Below are 19,300 nucleotides of genomic sequence, written 5' to 3'. Positions count from 1 at the left end.
CATCTGTGCTCCTCAGTGATCTTTCAATCTACAAGATTAGAGTACATGAAGATGGGGACGGACTGTTCCAGAAAGAAAGCCAGGTTACCTGCTGTTGTACTTTTTTCTGATTCTTTTTCTCATAAACTTCAGATAGAAAGCCCGGAAAGAGCCTGCACTTAAGGAAGGTCCAGAATGGGTGGATTAAGCCACTTGTACTGTCTCTCTAGACTGGCTCCAGTTTATGGAAAGTTCTTCCCATATTCCAGCCTACCTCAACTCAGGAAACAATGCTGGGTTTTAAAGCCAGACACCAGATAAGCAATAAAGTATTCCTCTGTCCTCTGTACTTACATTTCATATGGGGATCTTTCTAGTATGTATGGTTGTAGTATGGAAGATTTACTTTTCATTGTATACCCATCTTTTAATACAATTTGAAATTTTTATTACAAGTAAACAAGAATTTCTAAGAATAAATACTTATCTAACCTAACACTTATACATGAACCTCTTAATATTTCCTGGGAATCAGAATATAATAACAAGTTCCACTTTTTAAAAGATTATTCATCTATATGTATTTATATAATATATCATTTATATGTATTTTATACCATTAATACACACTGTTCCTCATCTTTGATAACATCAGAAGTTTATAAAATTTTAAAGTAACACAATTATATTTTGGATGTTTTAGGAGACAGATTTTAGAGATTTATATTAAAGTATTTACAGATAACATGCTATGATACTTTGAATGCACTTCACAATGACCAAGGGCACAGGTGTGGAGGGTTCTGTGTGAAACAAGGTGTTAATGGCTGTCCAGACTGGGTAATGGGTACATGGTGGATGGCTCAACATATTATTCTACTTTTTCGCATATTTGAAATTTTCCATAATAAAATAATGAAAAAGCCTACTGCAAATTTACATTGATTTTTAAGAGGTAAAACACATTACCACAAAGATGACCTACTACAGCTGCCTGAGGAAAAGTTCATCAAGGCGAGACATATTGGAGGGGTCATCTGACAACATTACAAAAAAAAAGGCTGGAAAATATGTAAACAAGGATAAGTGAAAACGGAGTTAACACTCACCAAACGTTTTGAGTCTTCATTCTGTTTGTAAAAAAACAGAAGTTGCCTCACCAAAAGGGTAAGGTTGGGACCATTAGCAATGGAAAAAGTGCCACCAGACTGTGACAAGTTAGCGCAGCGATCAAATGCACTTCTTTGGATGGAATACTGAAAACAAACAAAACAATACACAAATATAGTACACCAGCACATAATTGTTATGGTCTAAATGTTTTAACAGGAGCGGTGCAAATAGACAATTAAAGTGTCGTTGTGGTGGAGTTATCAGTAAAAGGTTATAAAAACCAAAAAACCTGGAATGTACTGAAAGATCATTAAATGCCCACTAAAAGAGCCTTCCACTACTTTCCTCTATTTTGATCTTAAGCTGTGGCTTGGTCTATGTTTGTATTTTATTATTTAAAAATCACCTAAAAACTCACCTATCTATAAATCTTTATGTGAATATAAACTAATAAAGTTAATTATTGGGGAAAATACTAATATCAGCATTAACTTTCATTAAACAGGTGTACAAAAATACATACAAAATGATTCTAAGAATGCAAGGCCACATTTACAATAAGCTCTCGCATGCTCTTCTAATTCTTTCTCATTTTAAAAACAAACTTACTTGCTGTTTTCTGTCTCTATAGCCTCGAATAAATGACTGGATAATTATTGCATTTTTCAATCTTCGCCTTTCTTCCTGAATATTGGAGGGAGGATAAAACAGTCAGAATCAGTGAAAATGACATTTAGCTAGTAAAGACTTCAAAAAAAAAAAAAAAATCAGCTATATAATCCACGTACCACAAAATTCACTGAAGTGTACCATTCACCAACTTTTAATATATTCACCAACTTTTAATATATTCAAAGTTGTGCAACCATCACCACTATCTAATTTTAGAACACTTTCATCACTCACTCCTCAAAAAACCCCCCTGTACCCATTAGCAGTCACCCCTCATTCCCTGGCCCCACTCCTCTACCGTTACCTCCCTCTGCCTGTGGCAACCACTAATCAGTTTTCTGTCTGTGTGGACTTGCCTATTCTGGACATTTCATATGATAGATTCATATAATATGTGGCCTTTTGTGTCTGGCTTTTCTCATTTGGCATGATGTTTTCAAGATTCATCTATGTTGTAGCATCTATCGGTATTTTACTCCTTTTCACGGCCAATTAAGATTCCACTGTACGGATGTCTCACATTTTGTTTATCCATTTATTAGCTGAGGGACATTTGGGCTGTTTCCACTTTGGGCTATTATGAATAATGCTGTGTGGACATTTGTGTACAAGTTTTTGTGTGCACATAGGTTTTCGTTTCTCTTGAAAGTATAACCTAGGAGTGGAATTAACATTTGAGGAACTGCTAGACTGTTTTCCAAAATGGCTACACCATTTTATAATCCCACCAGCGTAGTAAGACTTTTATAAAAAGCTTTAGTTTTAAACACAAGGAGAATACACACAGACAAAACAAACATCTATCTTAAAGGACACTTTCTTGTTCCAAGAAACAATAGAGAAAACAATTTGAGAAAACTCTAATTTTTCTGAGACCATCTTTAAAATTTTCAGTGGCCTAGCAAAAATATATATGCTTCATCATCATCATCATAACCATTGCAGCTACCACTGTTTGAGGGCCTACTATGTGCTAGCCCTAAGAGAGACACTTCACATGCACTCATACAATAACCTTACAAGTGAGTATTACTCCTATTTTAAAGATGGAGAAACTGAGATTTCCATAAAGACTAAGTGATGCCAAAAGATGTAAGAGAGTCAGAATTCACACTCAGGGGCCGGCCCGGTGGCTCAGCGGTTAAGTGCACGCGCTCTGCTGTTGGCGGCCAGGGTTCGGATCCGGGGCACGCACCGAGGCACCCCTTCTCCGGCCATGCTGAGGCCGCGTCCCACATACAGCAACTAGAAGGATGTGCAGCTATGACACACAACTATCTACTGGGGCTTTGGGGAAGGAAAAAAAGGAGGAGGATTGGCAATAGATGTTAGCTCACAGCCAGTCTTCCTCAGCAAAAAGAGGAAGATTAGCACAGGTGTTAGCTCAGGGCTGATCTCCCTCCCAAAAAAAAAAAAAAAAAAAAAAAAAAAGAATTCACACTCAGATGTGACACTAAAATCTGTACTCTGTCTTACCACATGACATTGTTTCATGTCTTCTATGAATGCCACCTACCAGGGTTGAAACACACACACACTCACTCAATCCTGGTATTAGAGAACACCATCAGGTCATGCAAGTGTACTGTCTGAGCCTGAAACGATTACAACATGGGAACCCTTGAGCTTAAACCTGGTTTGGGAACCTATTCACTACTATGATTCCAAGAGCACTTAATTAAAAACTCATACATCATTCCATGAGTTTTCAAAACATTCATTTTTATTCATTCAGTTGTTCACTGAGGAAGAAGTCTCAGAAACACTCCAGCCTTCTGGTTGGGACCTAAAGGCAACATGTTAGGTGTACTGGAAATAGATCAAGCCTCACAAGGACTGAAGGCCAGTTTAAAACCAGCTCAACTGTGTATTAGTTAAAGTTGACTTTTCCCTCTCTCTACTGCCTGCCAAAAGCAAATCTAACACTCTCCAAAGGAAGAGATCACATTCTAGAGCCTGAAGATTTCTCTGCAGCTTGGCATATGCAATGTCTAGTATTCAACCAAAAATAACCAGGCAAAAGACAAGAACTAAAAATCAAGAGGACAAACAATAGAAACAAAGCCAGAGGACATCCAAATACTGGTGTTTAAACACTATCTTTAAAAATCTACAATTATGTTCAAGAAATTAAAAGAAAACTGGGAAATAAAAGAATCAAAGAAAATTCTAGCACTGAAATTAAGAACTCAATGGATGTATTTAACAATTAGACATCACTAAAGAGATCATTTGTAAATTAGAAGTTAGGTCAGAAGAAAATATCCAAACCAAAGCATAGATAGTCAAAAGAATAAATACACAGAAAAGAGTATAGGAGATATATAGGGCATAATGCAAGGTTGAATATATTTGTAATTGGAGTCCAAGAACAAGAGGAAAGGCAGAATGGAGCAGAAGCACTACTGGAAGAGATGATGGCTGAGAATTTTCCAGAAAAGATGAAAGACATCAACCAATAAGTACTTATCTTGTTTGAACAGTGATTTTCAACTGAGGGCAATTTTACTACCCAGGGGACATTTGGTAATTTCTGGAGACATTTTTGGTTATCTCAATGGTGGGGGAGGGAATGTTGCAGCATCTACTGGGTAGAGGCCACGGATGCCACTAAACATTCTCCAATGTACAGGATAGTCCCCCACAACAAAGAATTATCTGGTCCAAAATGTCAACAGTGCTGAGATTGAGGAACCCAGCCTAAGAGTCTGCATTTGCTGTTCCCTTAACCAATAATGCTTTTCCTCCAGTTTTTCACAAGGCAGCTTCTTTTTCATCCTTCAGAAGTTAGCTCAACTCTAACCAGCTCAGAGAATCCTTCCCTAAATACCCGACCCAAATCAGGCCTTCCCAGTTACTATCACAGTGCTCTACTGCCTTCACAGCACTCATCACCATCTCAGGAGCTTGGTTACTATCTGTGCTCTATCACCAAGCAGGAACACTGGCTGTCTTATTCACTGTCTATATACCCAGTAAGCAGAACAGTACCTGAAATATAGCAAGCTCTCAATTAATATTTGTTAAAAGAATGAATTATTAAAAAACAAAGGAAAACAAAAAAACCATCTAGAAAAGCAGATCACAAGATACTACAATTGCTGATTAATCAACAAAGTAAAGCCAGTTTAAGAAATTATCACCAGAAAGATGGAATGTAAAATAAAGAATAAAACAATGACTGCCACTGGCTCCTTTCATTTATTTACCTCCTTCACAATAGTTAAGATATTTCCCTCAACAGTGACTTTTCTCCTTTTGCTTGGCAAAATATGAAAATTATATACTAAGACTTTCTAGATGATCTGGAAACCATATCTTAAGCAATAAGTAAACTAAAAGCCCATTTCCCATCTTTTCTACACTGGTTCCAGAATAAGTGACTTACCGTAAAATCCAACAAATCCAGAAAATGTTTCTAAAGCTTAATACATATAAAAATATATATATTATGTCAGATAGAACATACATATACCTATATGCATATAACAATAAAACCAAGACTTATTTAAATGCTTTGGAAAAATGCTCGTCTGGAGAGACTATTACAAAACTGTTTTTACCTCTCTCTTTCTTCTTTCTTCCTGAGTACGATGTAAAAGAGAAGCCTTTTCTTCCTAAACACAAAAAGAGAGAAAAGATAAAGGTTATAATTTCAAATTCTAAAATACTCTCACACAAAAATTATAGAATGTTTTGGCCGAAAAAGGATTCTAAAGATCATCCAATTGAACCATCTGACTTAATGAGAAATCTGAGGCACAAGAGGTTAAATAGTTTTCCCCCGAGATCACAGATCTTATTACAGTTAGTATTTCAGTAGTTTACTAAGAATAAAATCTGACTGCTTTACACACACAAGTGAGTTCAAGTACAACTGGGGAGATCTGAGTAAGATCAGTGTATTGTATCAATGTCAATATTCTGGTTGTGATATGCACCATAGTTCTGCAAAATATAATCCCCAGGGGAAATTAGGCAATGTGAATAAGGGACCTTTCCATGTTATTTCTAACAGCTGCATGTGAGTCTACAATTATCTCAATAAAAATTCAATGAAAAAAATCAATTTATCATTACCAAATTTTTTAAAATATTTTTTCATCATAAGTAAAATTAAATTTTGAACAAAGTCAGTTGGTATGCAGAAGGAACTAAATTAAAGGTCTCAGACATTACATATGAATCTTTAGAAAACTTAATAAACTTAAATTTCTTAAAAACATATATTCCTTTAGGATAGTGTCAGAAAGCAAGTAATTAAGCCAATTTAAAATTATATATTGATATGTGAATGAACACACAATGTGTAGAATGAAAAGTTTCTCACTGACAAAATTTAAAGCCAAAGAAATAAATCCTCCAGATATTTTCCATTACAAAAAATTTCATTTCTCAAATTTCAAATAAAAAGCCTTTATGTACCACACAGTCCAAAGTCATAAAAATATTTTGTTTTAAACTTAATTAATTAAAGGGGGGAGGGATGAAAAACCTAAAGTAAAAGCGCAAAGTTAGGATGTCCAGAATTACAGAAACCTTCCAGATAAAAATATAGACATATTTTTAGTCATTATATTTATTTATGAATAGAATTGGTATGTTTATGTCTATAATTTCTTTTCCTTCTATCTCCATTTGTCCAGATTTAATATATGTTCATATTTGTTTATAGCTAAAGAGCCAAGATTTCTTAAAATAGTATACACTGTTACAACTACAAAAAAACATACCTAATGTCGGAAATAAAATAAACCAACATTTTACCTTAAAAAAAATGGTACGTATCGGCAAAACAGTCACTAAACTTACTTCAACACACCAATAAGCTTAGTCGTCACAAATCTAAAAGTTCCATGGGTTTGAGGACCTCATCTGTTCCTTACCACCATGTCCTTATCATATGCTTCAGTGTATGGCACATGTAGGCATTCAATAAATATTTATAAAATGAATGAATGAACATTTCCTTTAAGTAAAACAAAGTAGTCTAAAAGGAGGAGTAACCATAACAGCTGAAAAGCACTTTTGGATACCTGCAACACAGCACCTAGGCTGCAATATTTTAAAAATTAAAATAGGTACTATGTATCAAAAAGCATAATTGGCTTCTAAGTGCACACCAGAATGTCTCAGAAACTGTACTTTAAGTTTGAAGCTCAAGATAAGGGAGGAGCCATGAAGCATAAGAAGCACTGCTGGACACGTTGAGGATGAATATTCTTCACTTTTGATTACCTGTAGATTAAAATCGCTGGACACAGGACACCATATAAATGTGAAGGTCACTTCTCTCACCTGTGTTCAGGGGCTATGAAGTTTCCTACTTAAAAGACCCCTCATTTCAAAACAAGCAAAGCAAGCAAATCCAAAGTACTGGATACACACATGCACACAAAACATGATATGCAATTTCAACAACAAAATCATATTTTTAAAAATGTTAAGGCCTTTCTTTCAAAGACTACTCATGCTCTCTAAACATTTAACAGAGAAAAGAGAAAAGTCTACAGGGAGAGATCGACCCATGCCACGCATGAAGTCAGTCACACAGGAAAGTCGACTCCAGGAACAGCGCCAGCCGCCCCCAACACTGATGTGTCTAGACCTGTGCACTGTGCCCTACCACAGGAAGGACAGAGAGAGGAGGACACGTGTGCAACACAGAAACTCACACAGCCTGCAGGCTCTCTCCCCATATGCCAAAGCAACATTCTAAACCTTGGATTTGGCTAATTCATGTATTCCTCAGAACAACCTTCTGAGCTAAGTACCATTATTTTTCCTGTTTACAGATAAGAAAATTGAGATTCAAAAGAGGTAGGGCCAAGATCTGAATTCAGACATGTCCAGAGCCTAAGCCATTAAGCAGTGTGCTAATTACTTTGAAAAAGAACATTAAGTATGATATGATCATATTATTTTGCATTTTGAGAAATTAAAAAAAAATCTTTTGTCCCCATAATACATAATCTGGAAGGTCTATCAGAAAGGAGGCTGGCGGGGAGGGAGAGGCCACAGAAAAAAAATTTTATCACCAAAATTTAGTATGAGTTCAGAAAGCATGGGGAGCAGGAGAAGCTGAGAAACAAAGGACACAGAATGTCCAGAAAAGGTGAACTAAGCAATCAAAGAGACCAAGGACACAAAGGTTGCCATAAAAAACCAATTTAGTACACAAAGAACAAGTGTGATAGAGTACATAATCAATGACCATAAACTATGTGAACTGTCAATATGTAGCACCTGAACTTGTAACCAAATTCCAGATCAGAACCAGAGCATCTTCTTATATTCCTCATTTCAGAGAACGTCTCCATTCGGGGGTTCATAGTTTGGCGCGAGAAAAGAAGCCTACTTATGTGGGCCAGACACAATTCTAGACACTACCAATAAAGCCTGAATAAAACAGACTCGGTCCTTACCCTCGTGAGTACACATTTTAATAGAGGCATGCACAGGGTATAAGAAGACACCATGGAGAAAGAAGAGGTACCCTGCCCCAGTGACTCAGAGAACACTCAGAAGAAAAGGTGAATTCGAAAGAAATCCTAGAAGGTGGTGTTCAGCAAGATGATGACGAGATGGGAAAACATCCCAGCAGAGGGAGAAAGCACGTGAAGCAGGAGAGAGGCACGAGAGCACAACTGCTGGGAAGGAAAGTAAAGGATGAAAGAGAGGGGGCCTGACCTGGACTCTCTGTGTAGGAGTCAGAGGTCGGAAATTGAGGATGAATCTGAGAACTCTACCTCTGGCTACATGAACCATAAATCAAGACAGTATGGGATGGAAGGGAGAGGATGATAAACTTAAAATTCACTGATGATGAGATGTCTATGGGACTGGCAAGTTAAGTCAAGAGGTAATAAAACAATGGAAGAAGCATGGACTGAAAGTGAAAGTGTATCACCTAACACTTCAGCTTAAACTCCTTCCATGGCTTCCCATCTCTACCTGCATCACCTCACACAGGGCTGCCAACCCTTTAAAACAAACGCCCCTCAAGGTAACCACTAAACAATCAGAACAGAATCACATATGATAAATAAAGAGAAAACTAAAAGAGCCATCGTACAGAACTATGAAAGTGAATTGGTAGTCTGACACACACGGGACGAGAAACAAAAGAAATGCAAAAGAACTGGAAAATAAGTGATAAAATGGCAACATTAAGCCCTCATATATCAATAATCACTCTAAATGTAAATGGATTGAATTCCCCAATCAAAAGACACAGAGTGGCGGGATGGATTAAAAAGCAAGACCCAACAATATGCTGTCTCCAGGAAACATATCTCAGTTCTAAAGACAAACACAAGCTTAGAGTGAAAGGATGGAAGACAATACTCCAAGCTAATGGCAAACAAAAGAAAGCAGGTATTGCCATACTTATATCAGACAAAGTAGACTTCAAGATGAAACAGGTAATGAGACACAAAGAGGGGCAATATATAACGATAAAAGGGACACTCCACCAAGAAGACCTATCAATTATAAATATATATGCACCCAACATATGAGCACCAAAGTTCATAAAGTAACTATTAACAAACCTAAACGGAGATATTAACAACAACACTATAACAGTAGAGGATCTTAATACCCCACTTACATCAATGGATAGATCATTCAGACAAAAAGTCAATAAGGAAATAGTGGACTTAAACCAAAAACTAGATGAGATGGACTTAGACATATACAGAGCACTCCATCCAAAAACAGCTGACTACACATTCTTCTCAAGCACGCATGGAACATTCTCAAGGATAGACCATATGTTGGGAAATAAGGCAAGCCTCTATAAATTTAAGAAGATTGAAATCATAACAAGCATCTTTTCTGACCATAATGCTATGAAACTAGAAATCAACTACAAGAAAATAACTGGGAAAGTGACAAAGATGTGGAGATTAACCAACATGCTACTGAACAACCAATGGATCATGGATGAAATTAAAGGAGAAATCAAAAAATATCTGGAAACGAATGAAGACGAAAATACGCCATACCAACTCATATGAGATGCAGCAAAAGCGGTCCTGAGAGGGAAACTCATAGCAATACAGGCCCACCTTAACAAACAAGAAAAATCCCAAATAAGCAACCTTAAACTATGCCTAACAGAATTAGAAAAAGAAGAACAAACAAAGCCCAAAGTCAGCAGAAGGAGAGAAATAATAAAAATTAGCACAGAAATAAGTAGAATTGAAACCAAAAAAACAGCAGAACAAGAGCTGGTTCTTTGAGAAGATAAAAAAATTGACAAACCCTTAGCCAGACTCACCAAGAAAAAAAGAGAGAAGGCTCAAATAAATAAAATCAGAAATGAAAGAGGAACAACTACAACAGATACCACAGAAATACAAAGGATTATAAGAGAATACTACGAAAAACTATATGCCAACAAATTGGACAACCTAAAAGAAATGGACAAATTCTCAGATTCATACAACCTCCCAAAACTGAACCAAGAAGAAATAGAGAATCTGAATAGACCAATCACAAGTAAAGAGATTGAAACAGTAATCAAAAACCTCCCCAAAAATAAAACTCCAGGACCAGATGGCTTCTCCGGAGAATTTTACCAAACATTCAAAGAAGATCTAATACCTATCCTTCTCAAACTATTCCAAAAAACAGAGGAAGATGGAACACTTCCCAACACATTCCATGAGGCCAACATCACCCTGATACCAAAGCCAGACAAGGACAACACAAAGATGTAAAACTACAGACCAATATCACTGATGAACATAGATGCAAAAATCCTCGACAAAATATTGGCAAACCGAATACAGCAATATGTTAAAAAGATCATACACCATGACCAAGTGGGATCTATACCAGTGACGCAGGGATGGTTCAACATGTGCGAATCAATCAACGTGATACAGCACATTAACAAAACGAGGAATAAAAACCACATGATCATCTCAATAGATGCAGAGAAGGCATTTGACAAGATCCAACATCCATTTATGATAAACCTCAACAAAAGGGGTATAGAAAGAAAGTACCTCAACATAATAAAGGCCATATTATTACGGCCACAGCCAGCATCATACTCAATGGGGAAAAACTGGAAGCCATTCCTCTGAGAACAGGAACAAGACAAGGGTGCCCACTCTCGCCACTCTTATTCAACATAGTACTGGAGGTTTTGGCCAGAGCAATTAGGCAAGAAAAAGGAATAAAAGGAATCCAAATAGGCAATGAAGAAGTGAAACTCTCACTATTTGCAGATGACATGATTTTATATAAAGAAAACCCTAAAGAATCCATTGGAAAACTATTAGAAATAATCAACAACTACAGCCAAGTGGCAGGGTACAAAATCAACTTACAAAAATCAGTTGCATTTCTGTATGCTAATAACAAACTAACAGAGAGAGAACTCAAAAAGATAATTCCATTTATAATCGCAACAAAAAGAATAAAATATCTAGGAATAAATCTAACCAAGGAGGTGAAAGACCTATACAATGAAAACTATAAGACATTATTGAAAGAAATCAATGATGACATAAAGAAATGGAAAGATATCCCATGCATATGGATTGGAAAAATAAACATAGTTAAAATGTCTATATTACCTAAAGCAATCTACAGATTCAATGCAATCCCAATCAGATTCCCAATGACATTCCTCACAGAAATAGAACAAAGAATACTAAAATTCATATGGGGCAACAAAAGACCCCAAATAGCTAAAGCAATCCTGAGAAAAAAGAACAAAGCTGGAGGCATCACAATCCCTAACTTCAAAACATACTACAAAGCAACAGTAATCGAAACAGCTTGGTACTGGTACAAAAACAGACACACAGATCAATGGAACAGAACTGAAAGCCCAGAAATAAAACCACACATCTACGGACAGCTACTCTTTGACAAAGGAGCTAAGAACATATAATGGAGAAAGGAAAGTCTCTTCAATAAATGGTGCTGGGGGGCTGGCCCCGTGGCTTAACGGTTAAGTGAGTGCGCTCGGCTGCCGGCGGCCCAGGTTCGGATCCCGGGTGTGAACCGACGCAGCACCGACGCACCGCTCCTCCGGCCACGCTGAGGCCGCGTCCCACATACAGCAACTAGAATGATGTGCAGCTATGACAGACAACTATCTACTGGGGCTTTGGGGGAAAAATAAATAAATAAAATCTTAAAAAAAAAAAAAAAAAGATTTAAAAAAAAAAAAAATAAAAAAATAAATGGTGCTGGGAAAACTGGACAGCCACTTGCAAAAGAACGAAAGTAGACCACCTGCTTTCACCATTCACAAAAATCAACTCAAAAGGGATCCAAGACCTGAAGGTGAGACCTGAAACTATAAAACTCCTAGAAGAAAATATAGGCAATACACTATTTGACATTGTTCATAAAGGAATATTTTTGGATACCATGTCTACTCAGACAAGGGAAACTAAAGAAAAAATAAACAAGTGGGACTTCATTAGATTAAAGAGCTTCTACAAGGCAAATGAAACCAGGATCAAAATGAATAGACAATCCACCAGCTGGGAGAAAATATTTGCAAATCATATATCCAACAAGGGGTTAATCTCCATAATATATAAAGAACTCACACAACTGAACAACAAAAAAACAAACAACCCGATCAAAAAATGGGCAGAGGAAATGAACAGACACTTCTCCAAAGAAGATATACAGGTGGCCAATAGGCATATGAAAAGATGTTCAACACCACTAATCATCAGGGAAATGCAAATCTAAACTACACTAAGATATCACCTTACACCCATTAGAATGGCTATAATCACCAAGACAAAAACCAACAAATGTTGGAGAGCTTGTGGAGATATGGGAAGCCTCATTCACTGCTGGTGGGAATGCAAACTGGTGCAGCCTCTATGCAAAACAGTATGGAGATTCCTCAAAAAATTAAAAATAGAAATAACCTGTGATCCAGCTATCCCACTACTGGGTATCTACCCAACGAACCTGAAATCAACAATCCAAAGAGGCTTAAGCACCCCTATGTTCATCGCAGCATTATTCACTATAGCCAGGAAGTGGAAGCAACCCAAGTGTCCCTTGACTGATGATTGGATCAAGAAGATGTGGTATATATACACAATGAATACTACTCAGCCATAAAAAAAGACAACATCGTCCCATTTGCAACAACATGGATGGACGTGGAGGGTATTATGTTAAGCAAAATAAGGCAGAGAGAGAAAGACAAACACCGCATGATTTCACTCATATGTGGAATATAAACCAACACATGGACAGAGAGAACTGTAGGGTGGTTACCAGGGGCAAGGGGGTTGGGGGGGTGGGCACAAAGGGTGAAGGGAGGCATTTATATGGTGACTGACAAACAATAATGTACCACCAAAATTTCACAATGTTATAAACTATTAAGACATCAATAAAAAAAAACACCAAAAAACCCAAACTGCAATCTGCTCTCATAACCATTTCCTAAGAGATCACTGAACACCATCTCTTCTCAATGCTCAAATGTTTAAATTAGCCAAATTTATGTATAACCTATTACACTGCCCTCATCTTTCTATTTCATGGTAGCCTATCTGAGCACCACCATGTACTCTAAGGGAGCAAGTACAAACAGCCTTAGCATAGGAATATTATGGTCAAAACATTTCCTCTTTTCCTGACTACTACTCTCACACCATCTCCTGATGTCGCCTCAAGCACATCTTGCTCTCCCCAAGTCTCAAACGCCCTGCTCCTTCTGGCCAATCTAGCCTTCCCTCTTGACACCAACACCTAGCAAGCACCCACTCATCTTAGGTGAGATTCAGCTTAAATGTCATGTTTCCCATAAAGCTCTCCCTAAAAGACCACCAACATTCCTATTGCTCCACATGACAAACGGGTGAGTTCATTAATGTGAACAGATTGCTTTGGTACATGTGAGGTTCATCGAAGTGTACCTAGCACACAGCACTTACTACTCAAGGAGCAGAAAATGATTGTGTCTGCACTGGTCACAACCAGAGGCCAACCTGGGTATCATCTACACAGACACAGCCTAAATGCTGCAGGAGATCACTCTTTAGCAAACAATGGCATAGAGTGCTACTGTAGACATGATGATTTTGGAGAAGAGTGCATTTTTAGCCCTCAAAACAGAAAATAAGACAATAAAACTTGAACTACATCAGTTAAAACAGCAAGTACTGAATGATCAAAGCACCAGTGGAGGCCAAGCTAGACTTCCATCTAGAAGAGAGCAGGGTGTGACTGCACACGGCGATGGCGAGGAAGCTGCCTGCAGTGAGCACAGTCGAGCGGCACTGCAGGGCCCACACCCAACCCAGACAGACAGGAAGAGACACCAAAGTTGCTGGCCTGCGCACCACGCTCAAACCACACAAGCTGAATAATATTAAATATTTAGCAGGGTCTGTATTTATATGCCTAACAGAGGCTCTAGGATTTTATCACCTATATAGATATAACAAAGTGTCTATTTAAAGAGAAAAACATTTTTTATCTTAGTGTACCTGAAGAGGGGAGAGAGTAAAGGTAACTTTAATTGTATTTTTTTGTTTCTCCCTCAATAAATTACGAGTTCCTTGAAAATAAGTCTGTATCTTATTCCTCTCTATAATCCTGATATTTAGCATCGTGCCCAACTTGATGATTGAAGGATTAAATTTAGAAAGAATAAAGGTACAGGGGCCGGCCCAGTGGTGTAGTGGTTAAGTTCCCATGCTCTGCTTCAGCAGCCCGGGGTTCACGGGTTCAGATCCTGGGCACAGACCTAGATACTGCTCATCAAGCCATCCTGTGGCAACATCCCATATACAAAATAGAGGAAGACGGGCACAGGTGTTAGCTCAGGGACAATCTTCCTCAAGCAAGAAGAGGAAGACTGGCAACAGACGTTAGTTCAGGGCCAATCTTCCTCACCAAAAAAAAAGAATAAAGGTATAATTGGGAAATGTGAAGCTTGAAAGAAGATTCAAAGTAGAAAAATAATTCATGATAAATTAAGAGACTAAAATGTAACATCACTTATCTACTAAGGCTGACATTAGAAAGACCCACGTCTTCCTATCAACATTATTTAGTGCCACCAAAATCAGAATACTGACCAGACAAATTCTAAATCCAACCAGTAATTCCAATGCTCTAAATTCCTTCTGGAAGTCAACAAAAAATTTCAAAAATGTTTTAAGTAATATTATAAATGTCCTCGGTACTCCTTACCTAATCAGTCACTCTTATAAACGTTGCTGAGCCCAATTCTTTCTGGGAAGAATGATTCCCTAGGTGGACAGGCTAGCTCCTTCAACCTCTAAGCTGCCCCTGCTTGCCATGCTAAGCCCCTAGAGAGAAGTCTTTAAACAGATCACCCATAGCAAAATCTCGACTAAGCAAGCAGAGTAATCTGTAACATAAGCCTACAGTTAGTTACAGCAGAAACCAGTGGGAGCGTGACAATAAAGGTGGGGAAAAACTACCACACGTTCTATATATTATGCAGTAACGAAGGCAGAGAAGGATGGAAGGTTGAGCAGTGGCCCGGGGGGACCACTTATTTTAATGCACCGGCAGACAGGAAGCAGCGAGTGAAGGTGGCTCATAGGCACGAGTCCTTGCTCCTCCTCCTCCAACTAGACTACCGCCTACACCAGTGTCTCGGAGACACTTCTTTGTCACCCTCACAAGGTTTACCATACCTATACTATCTGTACTGTTATTTACTTAATATTTACTCTTTAAACTGATTTTTAAAACTTTTTATTTTGAACTAGTTTTAGACAAAGAAAAGTTGCAAAAACAATACAAGCTCCTTATCTCTTCTGTCTCTTACCCATTGCCCCTCCATAATCAGAGTACAAGTAGCAAGAACAGGAAATTAACATTGGTACAGTATTACTAACTAAACTACAGACTATGTTGGAAATTCACCAATTTTTCTACTATGATCTTTACCTCTTGGGATCCTACCTTGCATTTAATAACTATTTCTTCTTAATTCTCACCAATCTGTAACAGTTCCTCCATCTTTGTCTTTCATATCCTAGACTTTGCCCCTCCATCTGGGTTTTTCCAATATTCTCTCAGAATTAGAATGAGGTTATGCAATAACAATAGCATTGGATTTTAATCCATAGGGTACAATATATATCCATGCCTCCATACTTATATAAATAACCAAATAAAGAAATAAGCAAGAGAGAAGAAAAAGTCTCTTCCTCACAGACTTCAGTTAATAAATGTAGAACAGGAAAACCATCACCAAACACCACAGTAATAAGTTCTGCAGACAAGATCTAGTGACGCATGCTAAAATTAGTGGGCAAAAGTTTGAGGAAAATCAGGCTTTTCCTGATCTCAAAGTACCTCCCTCAAGATATTTATCAACTACCAAGGAAAACACATTAAATATACAGCAGAGAACACTGCAGACACCAAGTGACCAGGCAAACCTCACCAATAATAAGGCACAAGGACATCATGCACCACTACTTGATACAATGCAAAACAACATAACTTTTGTGTTAGTCTTGCCAAAAAGACTCTTTTTAACTTAAATGTATTCATTTCAAGAGGAAACCTTATATTGATCACTAAAGGAAAAAACAGTATCAATGTCATAAATAGAAGGTACTCCTGAAAATAAACACAATGAAAACAAAACTACATTGTTACACTTTAAATTTAAAAATTAAATTAAAAAATAAAAACTAGATTACAATAAAAACCTAATAAATTTAGTTATGAAAAGCCTCATCTGAAACTAAGTTCCTCAAAGCAAAGGAACTCTTGATAATCACAATAAAGGAATATGCGCTGCTATGTAAAGTTTAAGAAGACTTTATAACTTTATTTTTAATTTTGATATTAAACAATACAGAGAATACTAACTCACAAGTTTATCATTAGATCAGGCAAATGGTATTTAATTGCCTTCTCCGATAGAACTGTATTCTGAAAATGAACTCCTAACCAAAACATCAAGTGTGATTTTGGTTCAATAAAATTTTGTTTCAAGAAAGCATCCAGGGCCTGATCTTCTGAATGTGGCCTTTTATTTAGGAAATATTCTCATAGTGATTTTAAAAGGGGAGATGAGACTCATCTCTATCCATTCACCATACTCACAGAGACCTTTACTCCTAACTTTGTAAATGTGGTATTCACAATACCTTTTTCAGTTTTCCACAATTCTTTGCCCCACAGTCAAGGTGTGTATCCCATGGCTCCAGATGAAAGGTTTACTCCACAAAGATTTGCCGTTCCTCTTGCAGTTAACAGTCAAGGGGAGACCTTTCTGCTTTCAGTATGGGGGAAAGTGGGTGCTTGTAGTTACTGCCCATATCTTCACAAAGCTAGAGAATTAAGTCACCTGTCTTTAAGAAGAGTGATGAATTGACACTCCATTAGGTACTACTCTTAAATATTCTTGCATACATGAGATTAATAGGACTGCCTTTTGGACATGAAAGGGTCAAGTTTCTGGTGCTAGAACACACTGGATCAAACCCCCTTATTGAACTACCATGGCTTTTCGTACCATCTCTGCTTTTCCTATGACATCACACGTTAAGTCTATGTTACTGTTTGTCACAAAGTCATCAACGGATTTTAAAAAATTTCCTCTAATTTATGAATTAGACAAAAAACGTCCTCATGGCCTTGTTTATTCAGCTCACGGCTGACAAACAGCAAAGAATTAGCTGAATTCAAAACAGTGGTGGGCTCCTTCCTCAGTCTGCAGTGAGCAGCACCACCTCCGCCTGCCCTGGGAGATTCACAGCTGCTCCACATGTCAGGCCCTGTCTATAAGTGGACGATGAACTAAATCACTGGACAAAGGAATCTCAGCAATTATGTTATTTGCTTTGTCACCAACCATCACTTTTAATCATAACTTTTCATGTGTTTGGCCAATTAGCAGCTTGAGCCTTTGCGTTAAATACACCACCATAGATGAGGGGTTCTCTTTTGCATTTTAATTCTCCTGTCACATTGTGCACTTACTTTTCAGGCTGTTTAGAAGTCTTTCCTGTTTGCTCCTAAAAGTCTAACAGGTTTTGGGTAGTATGCCTCATGGTTTCAAAATAAAGCTTAGGAGTGATAATTTCACACTGGAATTTGGCTCATAAACGATAGGTTCACTCTCTCAGCCAGTCCATGAAAAACCAAATTTCAAAAATCTTCATCGTATTTGTTTGATTTGTGTTTTCTATGCAGCCAGTAAGTTTACAAGACTAAAAGCTGGTTCCAGTGGGTCACTAATGTGGTCCTTATTATACATGAAGACATATGCAACAATCATAATTACCCTTAGCGTATTAATTTATAAGACAATCTTCATCTTTAGGCTTTAAAAATGACACTGTTTTTCTTTAAACCCCAACCTATGTCAGGCCCAGCAGTCAGTTGGAAAAAAATAAAGGCACAGGCATGATCTTTTTTTTTTTTTTTTTTTTTTATTTATTTATTTTTTCCCCCAAAGCCCCAGTAGATAGTTGTATGACATAGCTGCACATCCCTCTAGTTGCTGTATGTGGGACGCGGCCTCAGCATGGTTGGAGAAGCGGTGTGTCTGGTGCGCGTCGGGATCCGAACCCAGGCCGCCAGCAGCGGAGCGCGCACACTTAACCGCTAAGCCATGGGGCCGGCCCGAGGCACAGGCATGATCTTAATTCACAGTTATGAATACCTATATGTGGCTCACACTAGTAAATAACTGTCAACTTCCAAAAGTGAAATTTCATTATGCTGCTAAAAAAATAAACAAATCTACCACAATGCATAAGGAGATTCAGTACACAGGAATCCACGCTAGCACTACGGACTAAGACTACATATAGAGTCCATACTCTGCATATATTCCCAAACTGCAGCTATGGAAAGATGACACCTTCGCTGGCATGCTTGCCTTACCCACAAAGCCCCCCACTCTAGCCTCATCATGAGCGAGCATTTCAGGGAAGTCACAGATTTGATACCCTAGTTACATTTTTCTATTGGACATTGAAATAAATACTACTAAATGTTTTAAATGTTCCTTCATATATTACCTAAATTATCACACACCATACTTTGGGACAAACACTGACCTATATTAATGAGGTTAAAGCCTGAACAGACAGGTCAATGTCAGAGGGTCTCCAGGGACACTCGAATAGAAACAGAAATTCAGCATGTGATAAAGATGGCATTTCAAATCTACAGAGACAACTGTATTATTCAATAAATAGTGTTGGAACAACTGAGTGGCCTAAATAAATGACATTGTATCCTTAGTCTTCACACCAAAATAGATTCCTGATGGACCTAAGATTTATATAAATATAAATCTATATTTATACTATACACTATACACTATAAAATATGTGAATGTGAGAATTAAAAAAAAAATCTCAACGTGGAGGAAGACTTTCTCTAAGACATATTCACCACACGTTAAGTTTATGTTACTATTTGTCATCAAGTTATTTAAGCCCTCAAGTTATTTAAGAATGATAAATTTGACTACATAAAAATCAAAACTTTCTACAGAGAAAAATATCATAACCAAGGTAAA

General features: G+C 37.5%; 1 protein-coding gene across 2 annotated transcripts in view; it reads right to left on the bottom strand.

Annotated features, from left to right (window-relative positions):
• The window catches only part of UBE3C (ubiquitin protein ligase E3C), a 140,788-nt gene that overhangs the window by 104,702 nt on the left and 16,786 nt on the right, over positions 1-19,300 (bottom strand). For both annotated transcript variants that reach the window (XM_087433750.1, XM_087433758.1), the window contains exons 2-4: positions 5,328-5,381; positions 1,702-1,776; positions 1,089-1,235 (exon numbers count right to left, since the gene is read on the bottom strand). In XM_087433750.1, coding sequence (XP_087289876.1) covers positions 1,089-1,235; positions 1,702-1,776; positions 5,328-5,381 — 276 coding nt within the window. The remainder of the gene's footprint in view (positions 1-1,088; positions 1,236-1,701; positions 1,777-5,327; positions 5,382-19,300) is intronic.

This window comes from Ceratotherium simum, chromosome 1, assembly GCF_057802395.1.
Source record: "Ceratotherium simum simum isolate JZ-2026a chromosome 1, ASM5780239v1, whole genome shotgun sequence".
In the NCBI taxonomy this organism is placed as follows: Eukaryota; Metazoa; Chordata; class Mammalia; order Perissodactyla; family Rhinocerotidae; genus Ceratotherium; species Ceratotherium simum.
Note: the sequence above shows the minus strand (reverse complement) of the source record. Positions and strands in the feature narration are given on the sequence as shown.